The sequence below is a fragment of the Grampus griseus genome (genome assembly GCF_964374135.1).
Source record: "Grampus griseus genome assembly, chromosome: 13".
NCBI classification, from domain to species: Eukaryota; Metazoa; Chordata; class Mammalia; order Artiodactyla; family Delphinidae; genus Grampus; species Grampus griseus.
In genome coordinates, this window is record NC_139007.1 from 69413909 (window position 1) to 69436981 (window position 23073).

Consider the following 23073-nt stretch of genomic DNA (forward strand, 5'->3'; position numbering starts at 1 on the left):
GCTTAGTTGTCTTTAACTTCATTCGAAACAATTTTGTTAGATTCTACGTAACAGCTGTCATATTAGCATGAATTTTTAAAAAAGACATCAAAATTGGTGAATTTTTGTGTAGCCATTTTAATATTGAAGATGGAAGAAAAAAGCAATATTTTCAGCATATTATGCTTTATTATTTCAAGAAAGGGAAAAACGCAACTGAAATGCACAAAAAGATTTGTGCAGTGTATGGAGAAAGTGCTGTGACTGACTGAATGTGTCAAAAGTGGTTTGCGAAGTTTCGTGCTGGAGATTTCTCACTGGACAATGTTCCACGGTCGGGTAGACCAGCTGAAGTTGATAGCGATCAAATTGAAACAATAATTGAGAACAATCAACGCTATACCACGCGGCAGATAGCCAACATACTCAAAATACCCAAATCAAGCATTGAAAATCATTTGCACCAGCTTGGTTATGGGAATCGCTTTGATGTTTGGGTTCCACATATTAAAGTTAAGCAAAAATACCTTCTTGACCATATTTCCTCATGCAATTCTGTACTGAAATATAATTAAAACATTCCGTTTTTAAAACAAATTGTGACGGGCGATGAAAAGTGGATACTGTACAAGAATGTGGAATGGAAGAGATTGTGGGGCAAGCGAAATGAACCACCACCAACTACACTAAAGGCCGGTCTTCATCCAAAGTAGCTGATGTTGTATATATGGTGGGATTGGAAGGGAGTCCTCTATTATGAGCTCCTTCCAGAAAACCAAACGATTAATTCCAACAAGTACTGCTCCCAATTAGACCAACTGAAAGCGGCACTTGACGAAAAGTGTCCAGAATTAGTCAACAGAAAATGCGTTATCTTCCATCAGGATAATGCAAGACCGCGTGTTTCTTTGATGACCAGGCAAAAACTGTTACAGCTTGGCTGGGAAGTTCTGATTCATCCGCTGTATTCACCAGACATTGCACCTTTGGATTTCCATTTAGTTTGGTCTTTACAAAATTCTCTTAATGGAAAAAATTTCAATTCTCTGGAAGACTGTAAAAGGCACCTGGAACAGTTCTTTGCTCAAAAAGATAAAAAGTTTTGGGAAGATGGAATTATGAAGTTGCCTGAAAAATGGCGGAAGGTAGTGGAACAAAAGGGTGAATACGTTGTTCAATAAAGTTCTTGGTGAAAATGAAAAATGTTTCTTTTATTTTTACTTAAAAAACCGAAGGCACTTTTTAGCCCTCCCAGTAATAGAGCAGATGATCACATCCTATCTAGTTTTATGTCTAGATTTTCACATATGTTTATTTGGATAATATTTTATAAAGAGACAGCAATTTCTGTTTCACAGCTGGTCTGTAGCATAAAAGATACAAATGCTGATTTATGATATTTTAGTCTGGTTTTTATTTTTAATCCACTATGTAAGTACAAAGATTGGTAAAGTACTGTCTGGTCAAAATATGTTGATGCCAGGGTGTATACTTAATAAAAGAATTCTATAAAAAGGATCCTTCACATCTAGAACCAGAAAATCTCACACAGTAATTCACTGTAATTTACCTCCTCAAAGCACTGCAGGCCTATATAACCCTCCAAAGGGAGATACTGCAGTTTTACACACAGTGAATACTTCCATTGTCCTAATGCTACCCTTGTCCTACTTCTATGCTTATAAACATGGCACTATTTTTACCTTGAATAATGCATGGCTTGGTGGCCTGCAATATTAAAATAGAAGTCTGTTGTGTGCTTCATCTCATTGGTGTGCCCAGTGGCCTCAATCCAGTGTCCTATTGGGAGACAGTAAACACCATCCACCAAGTTGTTTTCATTATAAATACAGCAACGGTCGTGGTGAGGCCCATTGCCTAGAACAAGAAGAAATGACAAACAAAGCAATTACATCAATGTTTTGCTTAAACAGCCACAGAGTTGCTGATGCAAAATTAATAGTAAGATGAAAATAAATACAAAGCTGCATAATCTACAGATTTCAGTATAAACAAAAATAGACTAGAGTAATAGGGAACACAGTAACAATTTGTAGAGTTACTTGTGAATTTCACAGAGTCCTATGCTCCCTTTGAATACATGAATATTTCCAAAAGCATATCAACTCAGAATTTCTTGGGACCTTTCAGTGCCTTAAGAGCCTGTTGTGAGTCATTTTGTAGCCTGATAAGCTGCTGAAAAGGGTTTTTAAAGCCATTAATGTCCCTGCGCTGCATACTTTTATCTTCCTGGTATGCAAATTTATGACTAAAATCAGTAATAAAGTGTTTCAGTATCAGCTTAAGCAATCAATTTTAAAAAACATTAATAAATAATAAAACAAATATCACATCCAATCCAGTTTGCATGTAAATCAGTGGTTAGTATTATCTTCAAATGGGAAAACTAAGTATCACAGAGATTAACTAGCTTGTCCAGGGTCACAGAACTAATAAGTGCAGAGCTATCAGTAAACTGATACCCCTAGACCCCAACTTTCAGGCACCTGACACCTTCATGCTGTTTTCCGCCTACTTCACAAGCACCAAGACACACATCCTCTTTCCAGTGAGTGGAGCAAAAGAGGCAGAGACAGAAGAACATGTCTCTGAAAACACTACTCGCCGATATCACAATTCTCCCCAGTATCAACTACACTAGTAGACAGACCTTTTATTTCTATGAAAATTGTAATTTGTACATTAGTTTTATTAGCCCTTATGTGACCACCCCATTTCAAATAATTCTTTTCCTTAAATTACCTAATTTCCATATATTGTCATTTATAAGAAAAACATGTAAGCAAAATAAAACGGGAAAAGTCACATTTATTATGAATATGAAAATTCGACTCATTCGTTCCTTGCTCTATCTTACAAAACATTTTACCTAAGGTTATTTGGCATAAAATCTCTTTTAAAAAATCCTTAAGTCATTGGGCATTTCTTTAGAATGTAACTCCCCTCCATCAGATAGAAGGTACAGGATGGCTCCTTTAGTACATCATCACTGATCTTCCCAGCTCAGACTCCTCTTTTTCTCTTGATGGCTACAAGGCTCTACACCTTGTAACTGCCCTATTAACCTTGATATTTAATAGATGAAAAACTATACTAGCAATTTCAGTTCTAGAAGTATATCCAACAGAAATATAAGATTAAAGAAAGATACATAGATGCATACGTGTGTGTGGCAATACTATTTTAATAGCAATACTGTAAACTACGTAAGTTCATCTATACATTTTTCCACAAATATTTATTGAATGTTCACTATATGACAGGCATTATACTAAGTCATGTTAAAGATTTAGGTATTTCCCATAAGAGCAATGAAACATTAAAATATTTTAAGCAGACAGGTGACATGACCACATTTTTATTTTGAAAATATCTCTCTGGTTATAGAGTAAAATATTAATTCAAGCACAATGAGATTAGAAATAGAAAGTCCATTTAGGAAAATACTGCATTAACCCAGGAAAGAGATGGTAAAAGCTTGGATGTAGAAATGGAAAGGAGTGGGAAGATTCAGCAGGGAAAAGCCACAGGACTTGGTGATTAATTTGATATGGGAGGTGAAGAAAAAAGGGAACCAATAATGACTCCTAGGCTTCTGGCAAATACAACTCAATATATAGTGGTACCAGTCACTGAGATGTGAAATCTGGAAGAGTTGCAAGGAAAGATCATCAATCTGGTTTTGGCATTTGGGGCTTGAAGTGCTATTTAGATACAAAAGGAGATGTCAAGTAGAGAGTTAGAGTTATTGATTTGACACTCAGACCAGACATCTAAACTAGAAAAATAAGTTTATGAGTCATCTAAGTATAGATGGCAATTGAAACAAGGATATAGGTGAGTCACAAAGAAAAACAATACTTTATACATTCTTTTATTTTTAATTTTTATTTATTCATTTATTTTTGGCTGTGTTGGGTCTTCATTGCTGCGCAAGGGTTTTTCTCTAGTTGCGGCAAGCAAGGACTACTCTTCGTTGCGGTGCATGGGCTTCTCACTGAGGTGGCTTCTCTTGTTACGGATCACGGGCTCTAGGTGTGCGGGCTTCAGTAGTTTTGGCTCACGGGCTCTACAGCGCAGGCTCAGTAGTTGTGGTGCTCGGGCTTAGTTGCTCCGTGTCATGTGGGATCTTCCCGGACCAGGGCTTAAACTCGTGTCCCCTGCATTGGCAGGCGGATTCTTAACCTCTCCGCTACCAGGGAAGCCCCGAAAAACAATATTGATTGAGAAGAAAAGCCTTCTAGAACCAAGTTTAAAAGCATCTCAACATTTAAAAGCTGGACAGAGGGATGAGCTTACAAAGGAGGCACAGAAAGAGAAGCTGGAGAGGAAAACTAGAAGTGAGTAAATGAGGTGGGGGAGCATGATTGAAACTGTAAACATAGACTAAAAACTTGATGGATGCATGTCTGATTGTTAACAGTAGTTACATCTGAAGAATGTAATTGGGATGGAAGGACTACTTTCAACTATTTTGAATCCATTGGATTTGCTACAAAGCGAAGTTATTACTTTTTAGTAATAAAAGAATAATATCTATGGCTCCTACTGTTCAGTATAAGAGGCTTACAACAATTTAAATGTTGTAACTTAAATAAATTTAATTATCAAGGAGCTCAAATATACATAAATTACACTGTTCAAGCAAAAGTATGTATGTAACATTGACTTCCTAAGAATTCTTCATTCCTAGAATTAGTTTTCTGAATTATTCATTTTTACACATACATGTTTTAGGAGAAGTAACAAGACACATCTATCTCTCTCAGCCAGGGAGGTATCAGTGCAGGTGTAGGGGAGAGCAGGAACTCCCAACCCATTCAGTAGTAATAAGGAGTCCAATCCCTCCAGTTCTCAATGCAGATTGGGTGAGGAACCTGGGTAATGAGGTGGTACCCCCACGCTCCTGCTGGAGCAGCATCAGAGGAACCCAGTTAAACCAAAAGGGGTTTGATAAGATGTACAGTCTCATTATATAATATTCAGAATGTCGAGGTTTCAATACAAAGTCACTCATTATATCAAGAATCACAATGATCTCAAACTGAATGAAAAAAGAAAAGCTCAAAAGATGCTAACATCAAGATGACAGAGATGTTAGAACTATCTGACAAAGATTTTAAGCTTCAACAATCCACTGAACACATTTGAAACAAATGAAAAATCACAAAGTCTCAGCAAAGAAATAGAAGATGGAAATAAGAACTAAATGGAATTTTAGAACTGAAAAATATCAGTATTAACAATTGAAATAATAACTTCAGGGGAGAGCAGAATGGAGGGGACAAAGGAAAGAATTAGCAAGCTGCAAGATAGAACAACAGAAATTACCCAATCTAAGCAACAGAGAGAAAACAGATTAAAAAAAAAAAAGAACAGAGACTTAGGGACCTGTGAGACTATAACAAAAGATGTAACATTCCAGTAATTGGAGTCCTAAAAAGAGATGAGAAAGAGGGTATGGTGGAAAAATATTTGAGAAAAATAATGTCTCAAAACTTTCCAAATTTGCCAATAAGCATAAATCTACAGGTTCAGGAAGCTGCACAAACTCCAAACAGGGTAAACAAAAAGAAATCCATGCCACAACACATCATAATTAAATTTCTGAAAACTAAATGCAAAGAAAAATCTTGAAAGTAGCCAGAGAAAAATAACAATTTAGGAAAACAACCATTCTAATGTCAGTAGGCTTCTCAAAAAAAATGGCTAAACAGAAGATCTCTATAAACAGAAAGGAAATTGTTGAACATCAGGAAAGAAGAACACGGTAAGAAAATATGGGTAAATACAATAGACTTTCTTTCTCCTCGTGAGTTTCTAATAAAAACTACAATGCTCTCTGATGTGGCCCTACATGGATGTAGTGGAAATATTTAAGGCAGTTATATGGAGAAGGGCAAAGAAATAAAGAGGGAAATAAGATTCCTCCAATTCATTTAAACTGTCAAAATGATGAAACCAGTTAACTATGACAAGTTATATTTGTACAATGTAGGTAAATCAAAACGGAATTCTAAAAAATGTTTAAGTATGAACCATATTGCCATAAGAAGGCAGAGAAAGGAAACAGAGAGAGAGAAAAAAAACCTCAGAAACAAAAAATAAAATAGCAAACTTAAGTCCTAACATACCAATAATGTCGTTAAATGTAAACTGTCTAAATAAATACACATTAAAATATAGAGATTGTCAGAACAGATTATTTTTAGTGAAGCAGCTATTTGCTGCCCAGAAGAAACTCACTTCAAATTATACAGGTAAGTGGAAAGTAAAAGTATAGAAAAAAATGTACCATGCAAACATTAATTAAAAGAAAGCAGAAATGGTTATATTATTATCATGTAAAGTAGAACCTCAGAGCAAAGAAAATCAGAGATGGGGAGGGAAACTATATGGTGCCAAAAGTATCAGTCCAACATGGATGGACCTTGAAGGCATTATGCTAAATGAAATAAATAAGACAGAGAAAGACAAGTACTGTATGATCTCACTTAAATGTGGAATCTACAAAACAAAACACAGAAAAAGTGTTAAGATGTCTTTAGTGATTGAATGATTTAACAAATTGTGGTACATCGGATACCATAATTTAGCCAAAAAAAGGAATGGCCTATTGATAATGCAATAACCTAGGTGAATCTCCAAAAACTTATGCTGAGTGAAAAAAATGCCAATTCCACATACTGTATAATGCCATTTATATAACATTCTTGAAAAAAAAAATTATAGAGATGGAGAACAGTTTAGTGGTTGCCCGGGGTTAGAGGTTGGGGAAGGAAGAAAGTAGGTGAGGCTAGAAAACAGGAACATGGGAGATCCCTGTGGTGATGAAAATGTTACCATTGAGGGAACTGGTAAAAGATACACAGGATCTTTCTGTATTATTTCTTACAATTGCATGTGAATATACAATTACTTCAAAATAAAAAGTTTAATTAAAAAATAAATAAATCTTGGTTAGTCTGTTTTTTCCAAATAGACTGGAGAATTTTTAAGTTTCCAACTCACTTTCTTTTCCATAGGACTGGCCTAAGAGTACAATGTATAACACATTGTTTACTACCACAGTAATCATTTACGCCTAGAAGTTCAGTTGACTTTTCCAGGTCTCTTCTACCTCATAAAGGAGTCAGTTGGCTGTGTTGTAACAAGGTTAAAGGAGTAACTTTGTGGCTTCTTTGGAGGGGGGATGGGGGTGGGGAGGGAGCCTGTAGGAGGTGAATTATCTGTTCCATTGGAGCCGCCCATTGCCAGTCATTCATTAGTATTAATTTAAAATAAATAAACATACAAACAACTCACTAAGGCAGGATAAACTAACATGTGTTATTGGCAGAAAAGTAGAAAACGGTTGGTTTAATTAACAATAAACACCTATTTCCTTAGAGCAGATTTGGCCATAGTATTATTTGTTCACTGAAGCAAGTTAGGTAAGTTAAAATAAAGCAAATAAATGTGAAGGAGTAAGAGGTCTGCTTTCTGCCACTCCAATTAAAGACAGAGAAAATTTAAAAATCTGAACTAACACATTATTTTAAATAGTTCTATAAGTTTGAAAGTTCAAGTTAAAAATGACTTTTTTTATAAACTCAGAAGGCTTGAAATTATATTGGACAAGGAAAATCTATTGGATAGTGTAGTCTACTTAAAATTAAAATTCTAATTATTTTGCATATATTATTTTATTTGAATCTATCCTCTTTGGAGTTTAATTACCTTGCAGTTTTTATTTCCAGCACATGAACATCAATTTTGAACCTAACACATTAATCTCTAATTTTAGCTAGTAATTCACCCAAATCAGATCTCTCTCATGCCCCATCTGTTACTTACTACTTCAGAAACTATTGGTGCATAAAGCTGTACAAATATGGTATAATCATTACCAACTCTGGTATTTTGATTTTCTGTTCCAACGGCAAAAGCAAAACAAACTAAAATGCAAAAAATCTTTTTGTTCAACCAACTGCCTCTTTAAGAGAGTGGATCCTGTTCCGCTTGAGCACTTTGGTAAATTGCAGTATGCAACGGTAGAAAATAGCTGAGTTTGGGAGTAGCAATGGGAGACAGGTAAACTGCATGATAGAATAGAGGACACAGGTGTGATCAACAAAGGAGAAGATGGGGAAAAATGGTGTGAAGATTGAGAAGGAGAAGGAAAGGTGAGATGGAGAAAGAGAAGAGAGAAGGCAAGATGCAGCTGGCAAACTACATAAAGTGAGTAATCAAACATATTGGTCATGAGACCACCAGAGAGCAGGTAAAGGCAAGCATTTTAATACTTAATTTAAAATTGTTTTTGCCTTTCTGTAATATTCCTCTCTACTCCTCCCACCCAACCTTCAATTCAACCTACTGCATTCACACACAAATTTCTTGCGTGGAGAGACAGAGAGGATAGTCCATTAATGAAAATTTATTTAAAAACTCAATTTCTTGCCTGTGTCGATGATGTATAACAGGGCAACAAGAAGCTTTATCTGCTAAGCAGAGCAGAAGCAGGAAAGCAAATGTAAATCCTTATAGGAGGATTTAAACCTTCCCTCCTACACAGGCATCTTAGAGAGGGTTCCATCCTCCCCAATCTATAGGAACAGGGACTTAGATAGATATACATAGATATATAGATGTATAGATATTTAGATATATAGATGTCATAAGGAGGAAGACCACAGTTAAAATCTAACATGTAATTATACAGTCTTTACAAGCTTTCAGAATCTGTACACACACAACAAAATTTTAAGGGGCTTCCCTGGTGGCGCAGTGGTTGAGAGTCCACCTGCCGATGCAGGGGACACAGATTCGTGCCCCGGTCCAGGAAGATCCTACATGCTGCAGAGCGGCTGGGCCCGTGAGCCATGGCCACTGAGCCTGCGCTTCCGGAGCCTGTGCTCCACAACGGGAGAGGCCACAACAGTGAGAGGCCTGTGTACCGCAAAAAAATAAATAAATAAATAAAATTTTAAGAAAGAAAACAAGGAAAGCTAATAAGAAAATAATAAATAATACAAGATTTAGGAAGAATATTTTGATTTACAAGATTTTTATCTCATTTGATTATAGGAACGCAAAACCCTTAAATGCAAAGAGTTAAGTAGACAACACTTCACGCTAATGGTAAAAAAATGAAATTTGGCTAATGAAAATTAGGAAATCAATGACTACCTGCGGGTATGAAAAAAATTCTATACTAATTCAGGTAGGTATGTAGACAAAAGTCCAGTTTCTATATAATAATATTGCATTAAAATAATAGGAGGTGTATATAGTCGAGTGCCATGCCAAGAGTTAAAGCTAAAATAACTCCTAGGAAAAATCCAATACAAAACAATCCAACAAATTCAGGAAAGAGCTCCAAGAGTTTTGGTTTAAAATAATTATAATGACTACAAAGACACTTAGCAATGATGAAAATAGGAACTAGATTTAGAGATAATAAGGTTTTTCTACAATAGATAAGAAAATATTATTGTTAAGGAGGCTAGAGTTTGGAGGACCAGAAAGGAAAACATCAAATGTGACAGGATGATTACGGTAACGAATCAAACATCTGACTCAGGGTGCGTGTGTGTGTGTGTGTGTGTGTGTGTGCGCGCGCACGTGCGCGTGTGTGTGTGTGTGCGTGCATGCATGCAAATATGTATATGTGTGTGTGACTGTCTTTCAAGGTAAAAAACTGATTATTATTGGTGATCATTATTTTTATGGCGAATAGTAAGTTGAAATGTGATACATAAGCATCATCCTTTCTGTAAATCTGTACACTGTCTAACCCTTTCAGTCAAAATTTAGACAATTACTTGATAGAACCACAAGTCAGGGGTCTCCAAGCTTTGTACATAATAGGTCTGGCCTCACTTGCTCTCATTAATAATCAGACTTAAAACGATTCACATATTCTTCAAATGCTATGAGACGACAAAAGTCCTTGAGATGGTTGTTTAGTAGGCAGGTGTGATGTGTTGGTTCTCTCAAAGGTGAGCTTGAGGTGTGCGGAAAACAGGAACAGCAGGAGTGATTAATAAAGCTTAGCCTTGGGTTCACTCTCTACCAAGTCTCCAGAGGGGATCTTTTAGGTAAAACTCCCCAAAGAGGCTTGATCAGTTCCAGCTAAGAATTAAAAAAAAAAACTTAACACCTGCCAAACCATACAGAGCAGAAAACATTAGAAGGGAAAATTTCCATGATTATAAGAAGATATAGGTGAAGTGGAGGCTTAGATCAAGCTAGGTTGAAGAAATATAATTTTAAAATGGTTATGGGAAAAGCAAAATTCAATAGTTCTTTTCTTAAAGATTTACTAATAATTTAATATCTCATTGTTATGAACTAAATTATGTACCCCCAAAATTTATGTGTTGAAGCTCTAATCCCCAATGTGCCTGTAGCTGGATATAGGGCTGTTAGGGAGGGAATTCAAGTTAAATGAGATCATAAGGGTGGGACCCTAAACCAATAGGACTGGTGTCCTTATAAGAAGGGGAAGAGAAACCAGAGATCTTTCTCTCCATGCAGGCAAAGAGGAAAGGACACAGTGAGAAGGCAGCCATCTGCAAGCCAGGAAAAGAGTCCTCACCGGAAACCAAATCTGCTGGCCCCCTGACCTGGAACTTCTAACTTTCAGAACTGTGAGAAAATTAATTTCTGTAATTTAAGGCACCCAGTCTATGGTATTTTGTTATAGCAGTCTGAACAGACTAATGCACTCATATATGTGAAACATTCTAGAATTTAATCCGGTTAATATCCAAGTATTATTGAGAGCTTGTTGTATATTCAGTCCTGTGGTAAACTGAGGTAGACAAATGAAATTTAAAACATGATTGTCACAATGAATTGACTATTGTTGATTAGACAAAGGTTACACAAAGCAATTAGTGAATGAAACAAAACTAAACTAAATGGTGAAAATAATTTTGAAACTACTCAGGACACTGATACATGAGCAGACTGTTCAAGGACTGCAAATAAGCTGCATCTCCAATGACATTTTTCAGTGTATGATGACTGGAATGCTATGTTGAGATTTATTTTAAGGAGTAATTGGCTCACTAGGAAACTATGATAGATTTGCGGTGTGTACATGGATATAGAAGACTAAAATAGAGTATCAGTATGAGCTACATCTACTGAGAAAAGTTTTGTGATAAAGGGGATGGGTCTCAAACTGTGATGACAACGGAGTATGCTTTAGATACATAACAAAGAGCACAACAATGTATGAATGAGTATGATTCGAAGAAGAAAACAGATAACAAGAACAAATGTTTACTTCAGTGGGTAAAGTGACAACATAATATGGACTCATAGGGAGTTCATATCACTTACCAAATTCTAAAGCAAGCACTGTAAAACAACTGGATTTCATGACTTGGAAAAGCAAACAAGAGAATTACCACTTTTCTAACCATTATTTAGGAAGTCCGACTTTTTTTATTGCAGACAATTTACATTAATTAGTGATTCATGAGGATACACACATCTTAAAATGGGAAGCATCTCAGAGATTGAAGATTCTCTTTAAAAACATCCCCAAAATGTCATGACCAGGTAATTATGCTTCCATTTAAAATTAAATACAATAACAGAGCTCTCCTTTTTATATAATTTTTAGAGAAAATCTGAAACTTAGATTGTTCTTAACAGGCTTACTCAAAGCATCAAGACTGAATTATTAATAATTCATTCAATGTGATGATAATCTAGAGAGAAGCCAAAAGATCTGACCACCTGATTTGAAGTGATCAAATCTTTTGGTAGCTAATAATGCCATGACTCAAGGGATTAAACAAGATGGGAATATTAAAATGCTCCATCTCTGCAGAATTGGATATATTTCTACATACTGCATTTACTTTCTATAGTCACATGCAGAGATGTTTATTCATGTGTTTAATGTATTTTTATTTGATTTCTCTAATAATTTTTAATGTTGATTTTCCTACTGTCACTTAAATAATTTTTATAATAGTGTCTAGACTTCTGTTGTTAAATTGTCAGGTCAATTTTTCTCTCCATAGCACTCTCAGAATTGACTAGAAATTTCATTGTGTTTCATTGTCTGAACACAAATCCAAGTCACACTATAAAAATAAAGCATCTAGGGCTTCCCTGGTGGCGCAGTGGTTGAGAGTCCGCCTGCTGATGCAGGGGACGCGGGTTTGAGCCCCAGTCCGGGAAGATCCCACATGCCGCGGAGCTGCTGGGCCCGTGAGCCATGGCCGCTGAGCCTGCGCGTCCGGAGCCTATGCTCCGCAACGGGAGAGGCCACAACAGTGAGAGGCCCACGTACCACAAAAAAATAAAAATAAAAAAATTAAGCATCTATATTAATATTAGACTCACTATATGAAGCAAATTCCTCTAACCAAATTTCACTACTTCATTTGACATACTGTGAAGCCCACGACAAAAGCTCTCATGTCACCTATCTTTGTGTACTTTAAGTCAAATAATGCTGAGGCAGAAGGCAATACCTTCCCTAGTAGCCATATCTCAAGTGTCCAACATTTGGATGCAAAGAACATAAAATAGTCATATTCATCCCAGGAACTCTGAAGAACATTGAGGATTATTTTACATTTAACCCCATCCTAACCCAGCTCACCCAGCAGACAGGCATTTTAGTAGTTTCATAGTAAGTAAATGCTTTGGCATGAAATCTCTCTTCAATTATGATTTTCTAGAATGTGGACTAAATGGTTTAATGAGACATTCCCTTGAGCTGATCTAGATCTGATGTGAAAACCATCTCTGCTTCATGCTTTGGTTTCTTCCATGGCAAAAATATTTTTTTGATAGTATAGAGATACAGCTGATGTAAACATCACAGAGGCACTGCTCTAGTTACTGAAAAGAAACTAGAAATGAACAGCTAATTGAATAAAGTGGTCAAACAGTTTTAAAGACTAAATTGTTTCTGAAATTGATAAGCCAGATTAAAACCTTTTTAATGAGACATATAGGCTGTAAAAAGAAAAGTGTCAATTAGGTAGATTATCTTAAAATTTACCAAAACCATAAACTACACGTGTATAAGAAAGCGTTGATAAAGAATTTTGCTTCTCTGAGTCCTTCATCTGACTACAAGCAACAGAAAAACTGACTAACAGTGACTTCAACAAATACACATATATCTCTCATGTACCAAGAGGTGCAAAGCCAGGCAGTCCAGAACTGGTGAAATACCAAGTGCCTTCTAAATGTCTGCTTTGCCATCCTTCACACATTGACTTTGTTGTCATGCTTGTCAACCCATGTTCAAAGGGTGACCTCTAAACATAATGTCTGACACTCCACTAGCCATGAAGAAGAGTGAAGCGCCCTTGTTCCTTTTCATGAGAAATTGAAAGCTTTCCTGGGAGCCTCACCCAAAAGACTTCTCACATCTCATTAGCTAGAACTAGGCAACACGGTCATCCTTAGACCAATTGTTAGCCAAGATGAATAAGAGTACCATAACTGATTAAAGTAATAATGTTTCATCCCACTGCTACCAAAACAAATCAGGATTTCTGCTATCCTGGGAAAGCTGGGGAAAACAAATGCTAATTAGGCCACTGATGGTAATGGTAGTGGTTTGGAACACATCATCTTTCTCCAGCAGATCATTTTGGAAGATAAACCACATTTCTTTAGGTAGCGCTTGTCTCTACCTGATTTAATTCAATAGTACCCAATGCATTAAATTTTTAATTGTAAACTATTTTTAAATAAATCAACAGGAAAATAAATCAACTAAAAGCATTTAAAGGTTTTAAAACCTTAAAAATTGCCCATACACGATCCCCTCACCCAAAAAAAAAAAAAAAAAGAGAGAGACTACAGACTCTTTAGTTCTTGACTGTGCCTGTCTTGTATAACCTCTTTGCTATCACACAGACTCTCCTCCCTTCTACTCCTAGCCTTAACTCTCTCCACATCCTTCCTCTTCAAGTTTTCCTTTAGTCTCTGCCCCACCGCCATCTCTGACAACCTGATTTTTCTTCTAACTAGGCTGGTCCCCAACAAATACCCTCATTTCCCTATTCAGTCTTCAGGGGCCTACAATTTGGCATCTGCCCTCATCACCCCACTGGAAAAAAAACTTTAAATGAAGTCATCTCATGTCAGATTCATTTTTCACCTTTCTTTACCTGCCTGCAGCATGTAATGATAGTGGCCACTCTGTTGAAAGTCTCCTCTGTTGGCTGCATAATACTCTTTCTCAGGACGGCAGTATATTATAGCAGTTAAGTGCATGGACTCAAGGTCCAGACTCTGACTCCATCCCACGTTATACCATTTACTGTTTGTAAGTAGTATTAAGAAAGTCATTTAAGCAATCTGTGCCTCTGTTTTCCTGTTTGTGGAAAAGGGATTGTAGCACTATCTATGTCATAGGGCTGTTGTGAGGAAGGTCAATCAGATGATCCTTTTAAAGATTTAACCCAGGACCTACCACAGTTGGTGTTCAATAACAACTCTATAAGAACTTTTGACTAGCCTTCTCTTACAACTCTTCCTCTCCTAGTCTGTTTGCAAAACTGTTTACTGATTTGCAAAACAGGTATACCCCTAAAATAAGTTCAAATTGTTTTAACAGCTCTGTCCAGACCTACATGTTCCAAAGATAAGATCACCCATTTTTTTCCAGCAACTCACCTAGTTTACAAATTCTGATCAATCTCTTTCCAAACCATGCTAACTTCTCCCTAAAACCAAAACTAATTGAAACTCCCAAATCTTTTCACTTTGAATTGTTCTCAAAGCAAATTCTCTAGTTCTCTATCTTTATAAAATAACTTACTAATGCAAATACAAGACTTGACCTTTATTAATTTCTTCTCACTGGTTTATTCCCACTTTGGGATTTAATATTTTTCAAGACTGCTGCTCTCAAATGAAACAGCAACTCTCTCTCCCAGTTTTCTCTCATCAGCAAGATTGATAAGCGTGCTTCCTAAATTACTAATAAAAAGATTTGGCAGGAAAGGACCTAGAATAAAGTGACTTGTGAAATGCCAGTTGCATTCACCCTCATGTTCCTACTGGTTTATTAATCAGAGCACTTTAGGTTCAGTTGTCCAACTTGCAATGAATCCACCTAACTAATCTATTAGCCAGCCAGTCGTTTCCTAATCTGTAGACAAAGAAATTGAGAGGTTTTTCTAAAATCCTTAACTAAGATACACTGCTCCTCCATTTTTTCCCTTTGTACAAATGAGGATTGATATTTGTTGAGGTAAAACTTCTAAAACAATTTTTAAACCTACTTTAAAATATGTAATGATGATGAAATACCAGAGGTTTGTTTTTTTTTTAAACTACTGTGGGTCGTAAATCCTTTTGATAAGCAGTAAAAAGCTATGAATCATCTTCCACAAAAAATTTTTTTAACTGTTCATGCACACAGTGCAAACAGCTTATCACTATCCTGTATATTAGAAGAGAGGAAATTTGATTCATAACTATGACCATAAGAGAAAGAAATGAAATTTTCATTAACATATCAATTCATGTTTAGACATCTATCTATTTAACATTTTTTTCCTCCGTGAAAACAGCAACAGTTTATTTGGCACAAAACTATTAAAATTTTCTATCAAATGTCAGCCATTTAAAAATAAGATTTCTCTATCCACACCATTTTATAAGCAACTTTTCAACAGCCTAATTTTCAAAGCAGCTACTTTCTCTTGTACAGAATGCAGTGATTACGGCAGTTTAAAACTGCACTGATGGTCTCCTTACAACTAAAAACTAGCAATCCATTATACTGCTAAAGAATCTTTATATTTTTTTCATGCTACAGGGAAAGACTGCTCTAGTAGACCTAGACCATCACTTATATGGAAGCCTTAATATCAACAGAAGTTAGCAAGGAATAACTTATCAAGCTTTACAAGTATACTTTTCCTATGTAACTCATCTTGTAGAATTAATTTTCTAAGAAATTCTGACGCAAAGTAAACTGATGTGGAACCATGACAACATGTTTCACAAACATGTCATAGATGTCAAAAGATTCAGCGTAACAACTTTATCATCTTAGGATACACAGGATACAATAAGCATCGGTGGTATTACCAGTCAAGAACGTCTACATGAGTTTATTGAAAAAAATTGTTAAAGCATTCACAAAAAAAGCCAGTGGCAAGAAATTTGCAGGTGATTTTACTGATTTTAATTACCTACATCAAACTAATTTACCTACATCTGAGCAAAATTAGGTTACCTAACACTTCTTCCCAAAACACACAAAAGTTCTGCATAAATTGCTAAGCCTTTGCGATTGTCCTCACATATATGTCATTAAATCACTTTTAAACAAATGGTAACAGTTTCTCAGAATTGTTTTGGGAGATAGGGAGTGCACAGGATGGGAAAGGGTAAAGATAAGGTTGGGAGAAAATGAGATGGTGATTAAATTCTTTTCTTTGAGATTAATGCAAACTATAAAATTATAGTAGAGTACAAGTGAAATACTGCCACCCAGTGGACTTAAAATATAAATAAAATCTTCAAATTTGAATGAAAAGATTGCCAAGAATTTCATATCACTTTTCAATTGGGATAATAGAGCTTAATGATTTTCAAAGTACTTTCAAATATATTATTCCTCAAAAAAAAATCCAGTGGGACAGATAGCAGATGTGTGAGTACATTTTTTCCTGAGTCTGAGATTCTAGCAGATTCCATGACGACTGAGTCCTATGCTTAACCAGCAGCAAAGGAAGCGCTGGAGCCCAGAGCTTCTGGCTCTCAGTCCACTGCTGCTTACACCACACAGCTCCTCCTAAAGAGACTCTGACATCTCTTCCTTTGTCCAAACCCTGTATTTCATAGAGGAGGAAAGTGAGACTCAGAGATTATCAGGGTTTCTCAAACATTTCTAATATATAGACTGGCATATATAATCTATAGGAATATAGATTAAAGCAGAAACCTACTGTCATAAAAATTCTTGTATTTTTTCCTTTTAAAATTTCTGTGGAATCTGTGTTCTCTTCCATATCATATGCATGTCTGTTTGAATCTGAAGATAATGAGGTTTTTTCCTCAAAGATCTTTTACAAAAAGCGTTGCTTTAAGACAATGGTGCATTTCTATCCTGTGCTACAGACGCACTAGTCCAGGACCACATCAAAGATGGGAAGACAGAGAGTATGACTGTACTAGTTCGAGACACCGGGAAATTGCCTTGTTCAAGTTCATTCATTCATCAAGTCTTAATGAACACCTGCCAAATGCCCGGCATTGTTTTAGATCCTAGGACATACTGTGATAACAAACAACTCTAAGTTAGCAGTGGCATAGAAAAGCACTTCTCTCCCATGCTAGAGCTCATTGTAGACTGACTAAGTAAGGGCTCTTCTTCACATTGCCAATATCTTCATATTGGGACCATCAGACAGAGCAATCATTTTTAGAACATCAATAGTAAGCTCTTGTCAGAGAGAAAAAAGTGAGGCAAAACAACAGGAAGTGACACACATCATTTCCTCTTACACTTTATTGACCAAAGCAAGCCACGTGACAAAGGTATACTTCTTTAACAGGGCAAACAAGAATAATCCTCCCACAGGGACATGGTGTGGATGTTGGTAAACGATAATCATCTACACACCCCAACTTTTCCAAATATGCTGAGAAAAGGTGGTGCTGGGTAACACAGAGGAAAGAGGTCAGATCCCTCAGTATATGGGATGGGAATTCGAGCAACTTTACTTAAATATCAAAAGAAAGGGTTATCACAGAAGCCTAGAGGACTTGGAATATTGATGCTTCAGATATGTGAGATATAAGTGAGTATGTATTAAACAAGTAGACAGAGAAAAGGGATTTAGAATATTTTTAAGTATGAATTACAACTCTTAGTTCTGGACATAGCACTTTATCAGTACAAACTCACAGAAGCTGCCTGTGTTCAGTGAAGGATACCATATCTCATCAGAAGCAACATGGCAGGGTTACTTAATTTACATAAACACAAAACTATAGCCAAGTGGGTGGGATATCAGAGCCAGATGTATGCAAATTATATCCAGTGTCAACTCAAATGGATGCTTAACTTACATGTATGTGAAACCCACAACCAGTTAAGTGGGGTCAACAGAGCCAGCAGGTGCCCTAATCACATATATGAGTTCACTAAACTGCATGTTATTTTCGTAGCTCAAAACACTTGCTCTAGCAGGAGGGATGCATATTGTTCCTTCTCTCTGCCAATGCTGGAAGGTTAAGTCTCTGACCAGAAGCTCTAAAATGAAAACCTTCATACTGAATCTAACCAACACTGATAACCTAGACAGCTGCCAGAGAAAAAGAAAGCAACCTTACCTACAAATGCCACCAATGGACTGTGACAGACACCCCTTAGAGAGTAAGAAACTCATCCCCTATATCCCTAATCCCAAGAAGTATATATATGCATGTGTGTGTTGTGCATTAGTCATAAGATTTTTTTAGACAGAGTCAATAATTTTACATTATACAAACATTTGTTGTACTTAAGAATTATATAATAAATATAAATTATTTCAAGAGGTTGCCTCTAACTGGTTTTCATATTATTCCACCAAAGCCAATGGAATAATGTGGCATGGTTTGTTGCAGATCTAAGACTGCCATGGTTTTGAAAGAAATCCATAAAGAATTGCATAAAATATTGGAGAAAAATAAGAGTCTAGGTGGCTGAAACTTAGACTTTCTTAGAAGTGGCAGGAAAAGTACAGGCAAAAGTAATTTTTTTAAATACATAATTGCCAGATTATAAGGAACCTGAAAGGTCATACTAAGAAGTTCAGACTTATTTTATAGGTAATAAGAAATCATCAAAGAGTTTTTAATCACACATGGGCTATTATCCAATCTGTGCTTTAGGAAAACAGCAGCATGGAGGAAGGAATGAATAGAGAAGGGATGCAAAGGAATTAGATCTGTAGAAGGCCAGTGAAATGCAAAGGAACCAAACTTTGGCAAGAGGCAGGAAGATGAACATAAAAAGGGGTGGGGTGCAGATTGAAATATTGCAACTGCAGAAGCACTTTCAGTGATTTCCCAAGCCACTTGCTTATCAAAAGCACCTGGGGAAATTGTCAAATTCTTATTCCCTGGACAATTCCAGAATTATTAAATCAGGATCTTTAAGGATGTGGCCTAGAAAATGCCCCAGGGGCTCATGATGCAGGCAGCCCAGGCTAAGAAGTACATATGTTTCCATATAGTTGAGTGACTAAGCTATATTGTCTTTAAATTGGGAACAAAGAAAAACAAGCTTTGCAAAGGTTGATTATAAGCTGAGGTTTGAATATATTAAGTTTAAAGTACTTGCAGGACATCCAGATGAAAAAGTCTTGTAGACAATAGAATATATAAGCTTGGAATGTAGAAAAGGGATTAGAGAGGACACCTTCAAGATGGCGGAAGAGTAAGACGTGGAGATCACCTTCCTCCCCACAAATACATCAGAAATACACCTACATGTGGAACAGCTCCTACAGAACACCTACTGAACGCTGGCAGAAGAACTTAGACTTCCCAAAAGGCAAAAAACTCCCCCTCATACCTGGGGAGGCCAAAAGAAAAAAGAGAAACAAAAGAATAGGGACGGGACCTGCACCAGTGGGAGGGAGCTGTGAAGGAGGAAAGGTTTACACACACTAAGAAGCCCCTTCGCGGGCGGAGACGAGGGTGGCAGAGGGGGGAGCTTCGAAGCCACAGAGGAGAGCACAGCAACAGGGGTGCGGGGGGCAAAGCGGAGAGATTCCCGCCCAGATGATCAGGCCCGACCAGCACTCACTAGCCCGAGAGGCTTGTCTGCTCACCCGCCGGGGCGGGCAGGGCTGCGAGCTGAGGCTCGGACTTCGGCCGGAGTGCAGGGAGAGGACTGGGGTTGGCGGCATGAACACAGCCTGCAGGGGGTTAGTGCGCCACGGCTGGTCGGGAGGCAGTCCGGGAGAAAGTCTGGAGCTGCCGAAGAGGCAAGAGACCATTGTTTCAGGGTGCTCGAGGAGAGGGGATTCAGAGCACCACCTAAACGAGCTCCAGAGACGGGCGCGAGCCGTGGCTATCAGCACGGACCCCAGAGACGGGCATGAGACGCTAAGGCTGCTGCTGCCGCCACCACGAAGCCTGTGTGCGAGCACAGGTCACTCTCCACACCGCCCCTCCTGGGAGCCTGTGCAGCCCGCCACTGCCAGGGTCCCGGGATCCAGGAACAACTTCCCCAGGAGAACGCACGGCGCGCCTCAGGCTGGTGCAACATCATGCCGGCCTCTGTCGCCGCTCGCCCCGCATCCGTACCCCTCCCTCCCCCCGGCCTGAGTGAGCCAGAGCCCCCAAATCAGTGGCTCCTTTAACCTCGTCCTGTCTGAGCGAAGAACAGATGCCCTCCGGTGACCTACATGCAGAGGCGGGTCCAAATCCAAAGCTGAACCCCGGGAGCTGAGAGAACAAAGAAGAAAAGGGAAATCTCTCCCAGCAGCCTCAGGAACAGGGGATTAAATCTCCCCAATCAACTTGATGTACCTATGTCTGTGGAATACCTGAATAGACAACGAATCATCCCAAATTGAGGCGGTGGACTTTGGGAGCAACAATATATATATTTTTTCCCTTTTTGAGAGTGTGTATGTGTATGCTTCTTCGTGTGATTTTGTCTGTATAACTTTGCTTTTACCATTTCATTTGTCCTAGCAAAATGAGAAGACAGAGAAACATACAGCAGATGACGGAGCAAGGTAAAAACCCATCAGACCAAACAAATGAAGAGGAAATAGGCAGTCTACCTAAAAAGAATTCAGAGTAATGATAATAAAGATGATCCAAAATCTTGGAAATAGAATGGAGAAAATACAAAAAACGTTTAACAAGGATATAGAAGAACTAAAGAGCAAACAAACAATGATGAACAAAACAATAAATGAAAATAAAAATTCTCTAGAAAGAATCAATAGCAGAATAACTGAGACAGAAGAATGGATAAGTGACCTGGAACATAAAATAGTGGAAATAACTACTGCAGAACAGAATAAAGAAAAAAGAATGAAAAGAATTGAGGACAGCATCAGAGACCTCTGGGACAACATTAAATGCACCAACATTCAAATTATAGGGGTCCCAGAATAAGAACAGAAAAAGAAAGGGACTGAGAAAATATTTGAAGAGATTATAGTAGAAAACTTCCCTAATATAGGAAAGGAAATAGCTGATCAAGTCCAGGAAGCATAGAGAGTCCCACACAGGATAAATCCAAGTAGAAACATGCCAAGACACATATTAATCACACTATCAAAAATTAAATACAAAGAAAAAATATTAAAAGCAGCAAGAGAAAAACAACAAATAACATACAAGGGAATCCCCATGAAATTAACAGCTGATCTTTCAGCAGAAACTCTGCAAGCCAGAAGGGAGTGGCAGGACATATTTAAAGTGAGGAAAGAGAAAAACCTACAGCCAAGATTACTCTACCCAGCAAGGATCTCAATCAGATTTGACGGAGAAATTAAAAGCTTTACAGACAAGCAAAAGCTTAGATAATTCAGCACCACCAAACGAGCTTTACAACAAACGCTAAAGGAACTTCTCTAGGCAGGAAACACAAGAGAAGGAAAAGACCTACAATAACAAACAGAAAACAATTAAGAAAATGGTAATAGGAACATACATATCGATAATTACCTTAAATGTAAATGGATTAAATGCGCCCACCAAAAGACATAGACTGGCTGAATGGATACAAAAACAAGACCCGTATATATGCTATCTACAAGAGACCCACTTCAGACCTAGGGACACATACAGACTGAAAGTGAGGGGATGGAAAAAGATATTCCACGAAAATGGAAATCAAAAGAGAGCTGGAGTAGCAATTCTCATATCAGATAAAATAGACTTTAAAATCAAGACTATTACAAGAGACAAAGAGGGACACTACATAAGGATCAAGAGATCAATCCTAAAAGAAGATATAACAATTGTAAATATTTATGCAGCCAACATAGGAGCACCTCAATACATAAGGCAAATGCTAACAGCCATAAAAGGGGAAATTGACAGTAACACAATCATAGTAGGGGACTTTAACACCCCACTTTCACCAATGGACAGATCATCCAAAATGAAAATAAATAAGGAAACACAAGCTGTAAATGATACATTAAACAAGATGGACTTAATTGATATTTATAGGACATTCCATCCAACAACAACACTTCTTAAGTGCTCATGGAACACTCTCCAGGATACATCATATCTTGGGTCACAAATCAAGCCTTGGTAAATTTAAGAAAATTGAAATCATATCAAGTATCTTTTCCGACAACAAATGCTGTGAGACTAGATATCAATTACAGGAAAAAAATCTGTAAAAAATACAAACAAATGGAGGCTAAACAATACACTATTAAATACCCAAGGGATCTCTTAAGAAATCAAAGAGGAAATAAAAAAATACCTAGAAACAAATGACAACAAAAACACGACGACCCAAAACCTATGAGACGCAGCAAAAGCAGTGCTAAGAGGGAAGTTTATAGCAATACAATCCTACATCAAGAAACAAGAAATATCTCAAATAAATAACCTAAACTTACACCTAAAGCAATTAGGGAAAGAACAATAAAACCCCAAGTTAGCAGAAGGAAAGAAATCATAAAGATCATATCAGAAATAAATGAAAAAGAAATGAAACAATAGCAAAGATCAATAAAATTAAAAGCTGGTTCTTTGAGAAGATAAACAAAATTGATAAACAATTAGCCAGACTCATCAAGAAAAAAAAGGGAGAAGATGGGCTTCCCTGGTGGCGCAGTGGTTAAGAATCTGCCTGCCAATGCAGAGGACCCGGGTTCGAGCCCTGGTCTGGGAAGATCCCACATGCCACAGAACAACTAAGCCTGTGTGCCACAACTGCTGAGCCTGTGCTCTAGAGCCCATGAGCCACAACTACTGAGACCACGTGCTGCAACTACTGAAGCCTGCGTGCCTAGGGCCTGTGTTCCGCAACAAGAGAAGCCACAGCAATGAGAAGCCCACACACCACAACGAAGAGTAGCCCCTGCTCTCCACAACTAGAGAAAG

At 37.4% G+C, this 23073-nt stretch overlaps 1 protein-coding gene across 2 annotated transcripts in view; it reads right to left on the reverse strand.

Moving 5' to 3' along the window:
* Positions 1–23073, reverse strand: part of EPM2A (EPM2A glucan phosphatase, laforin) — a 106189-nt gene that overhangs the window by 46561 nt on the left and 36555 nt on the right. For both annotated transcript variants that reach the window (XM_082669069.1, XM_082669070.1), the window contains exon 2: positions 1683–1857. In XM_082669069.1, the coding sequence (XP_082525195.1) occupies positions 1683–1857 (175 nt within the window). The remainder of the gene's footprint in view (positions 1–1682; positions 1858–23073) is intronic.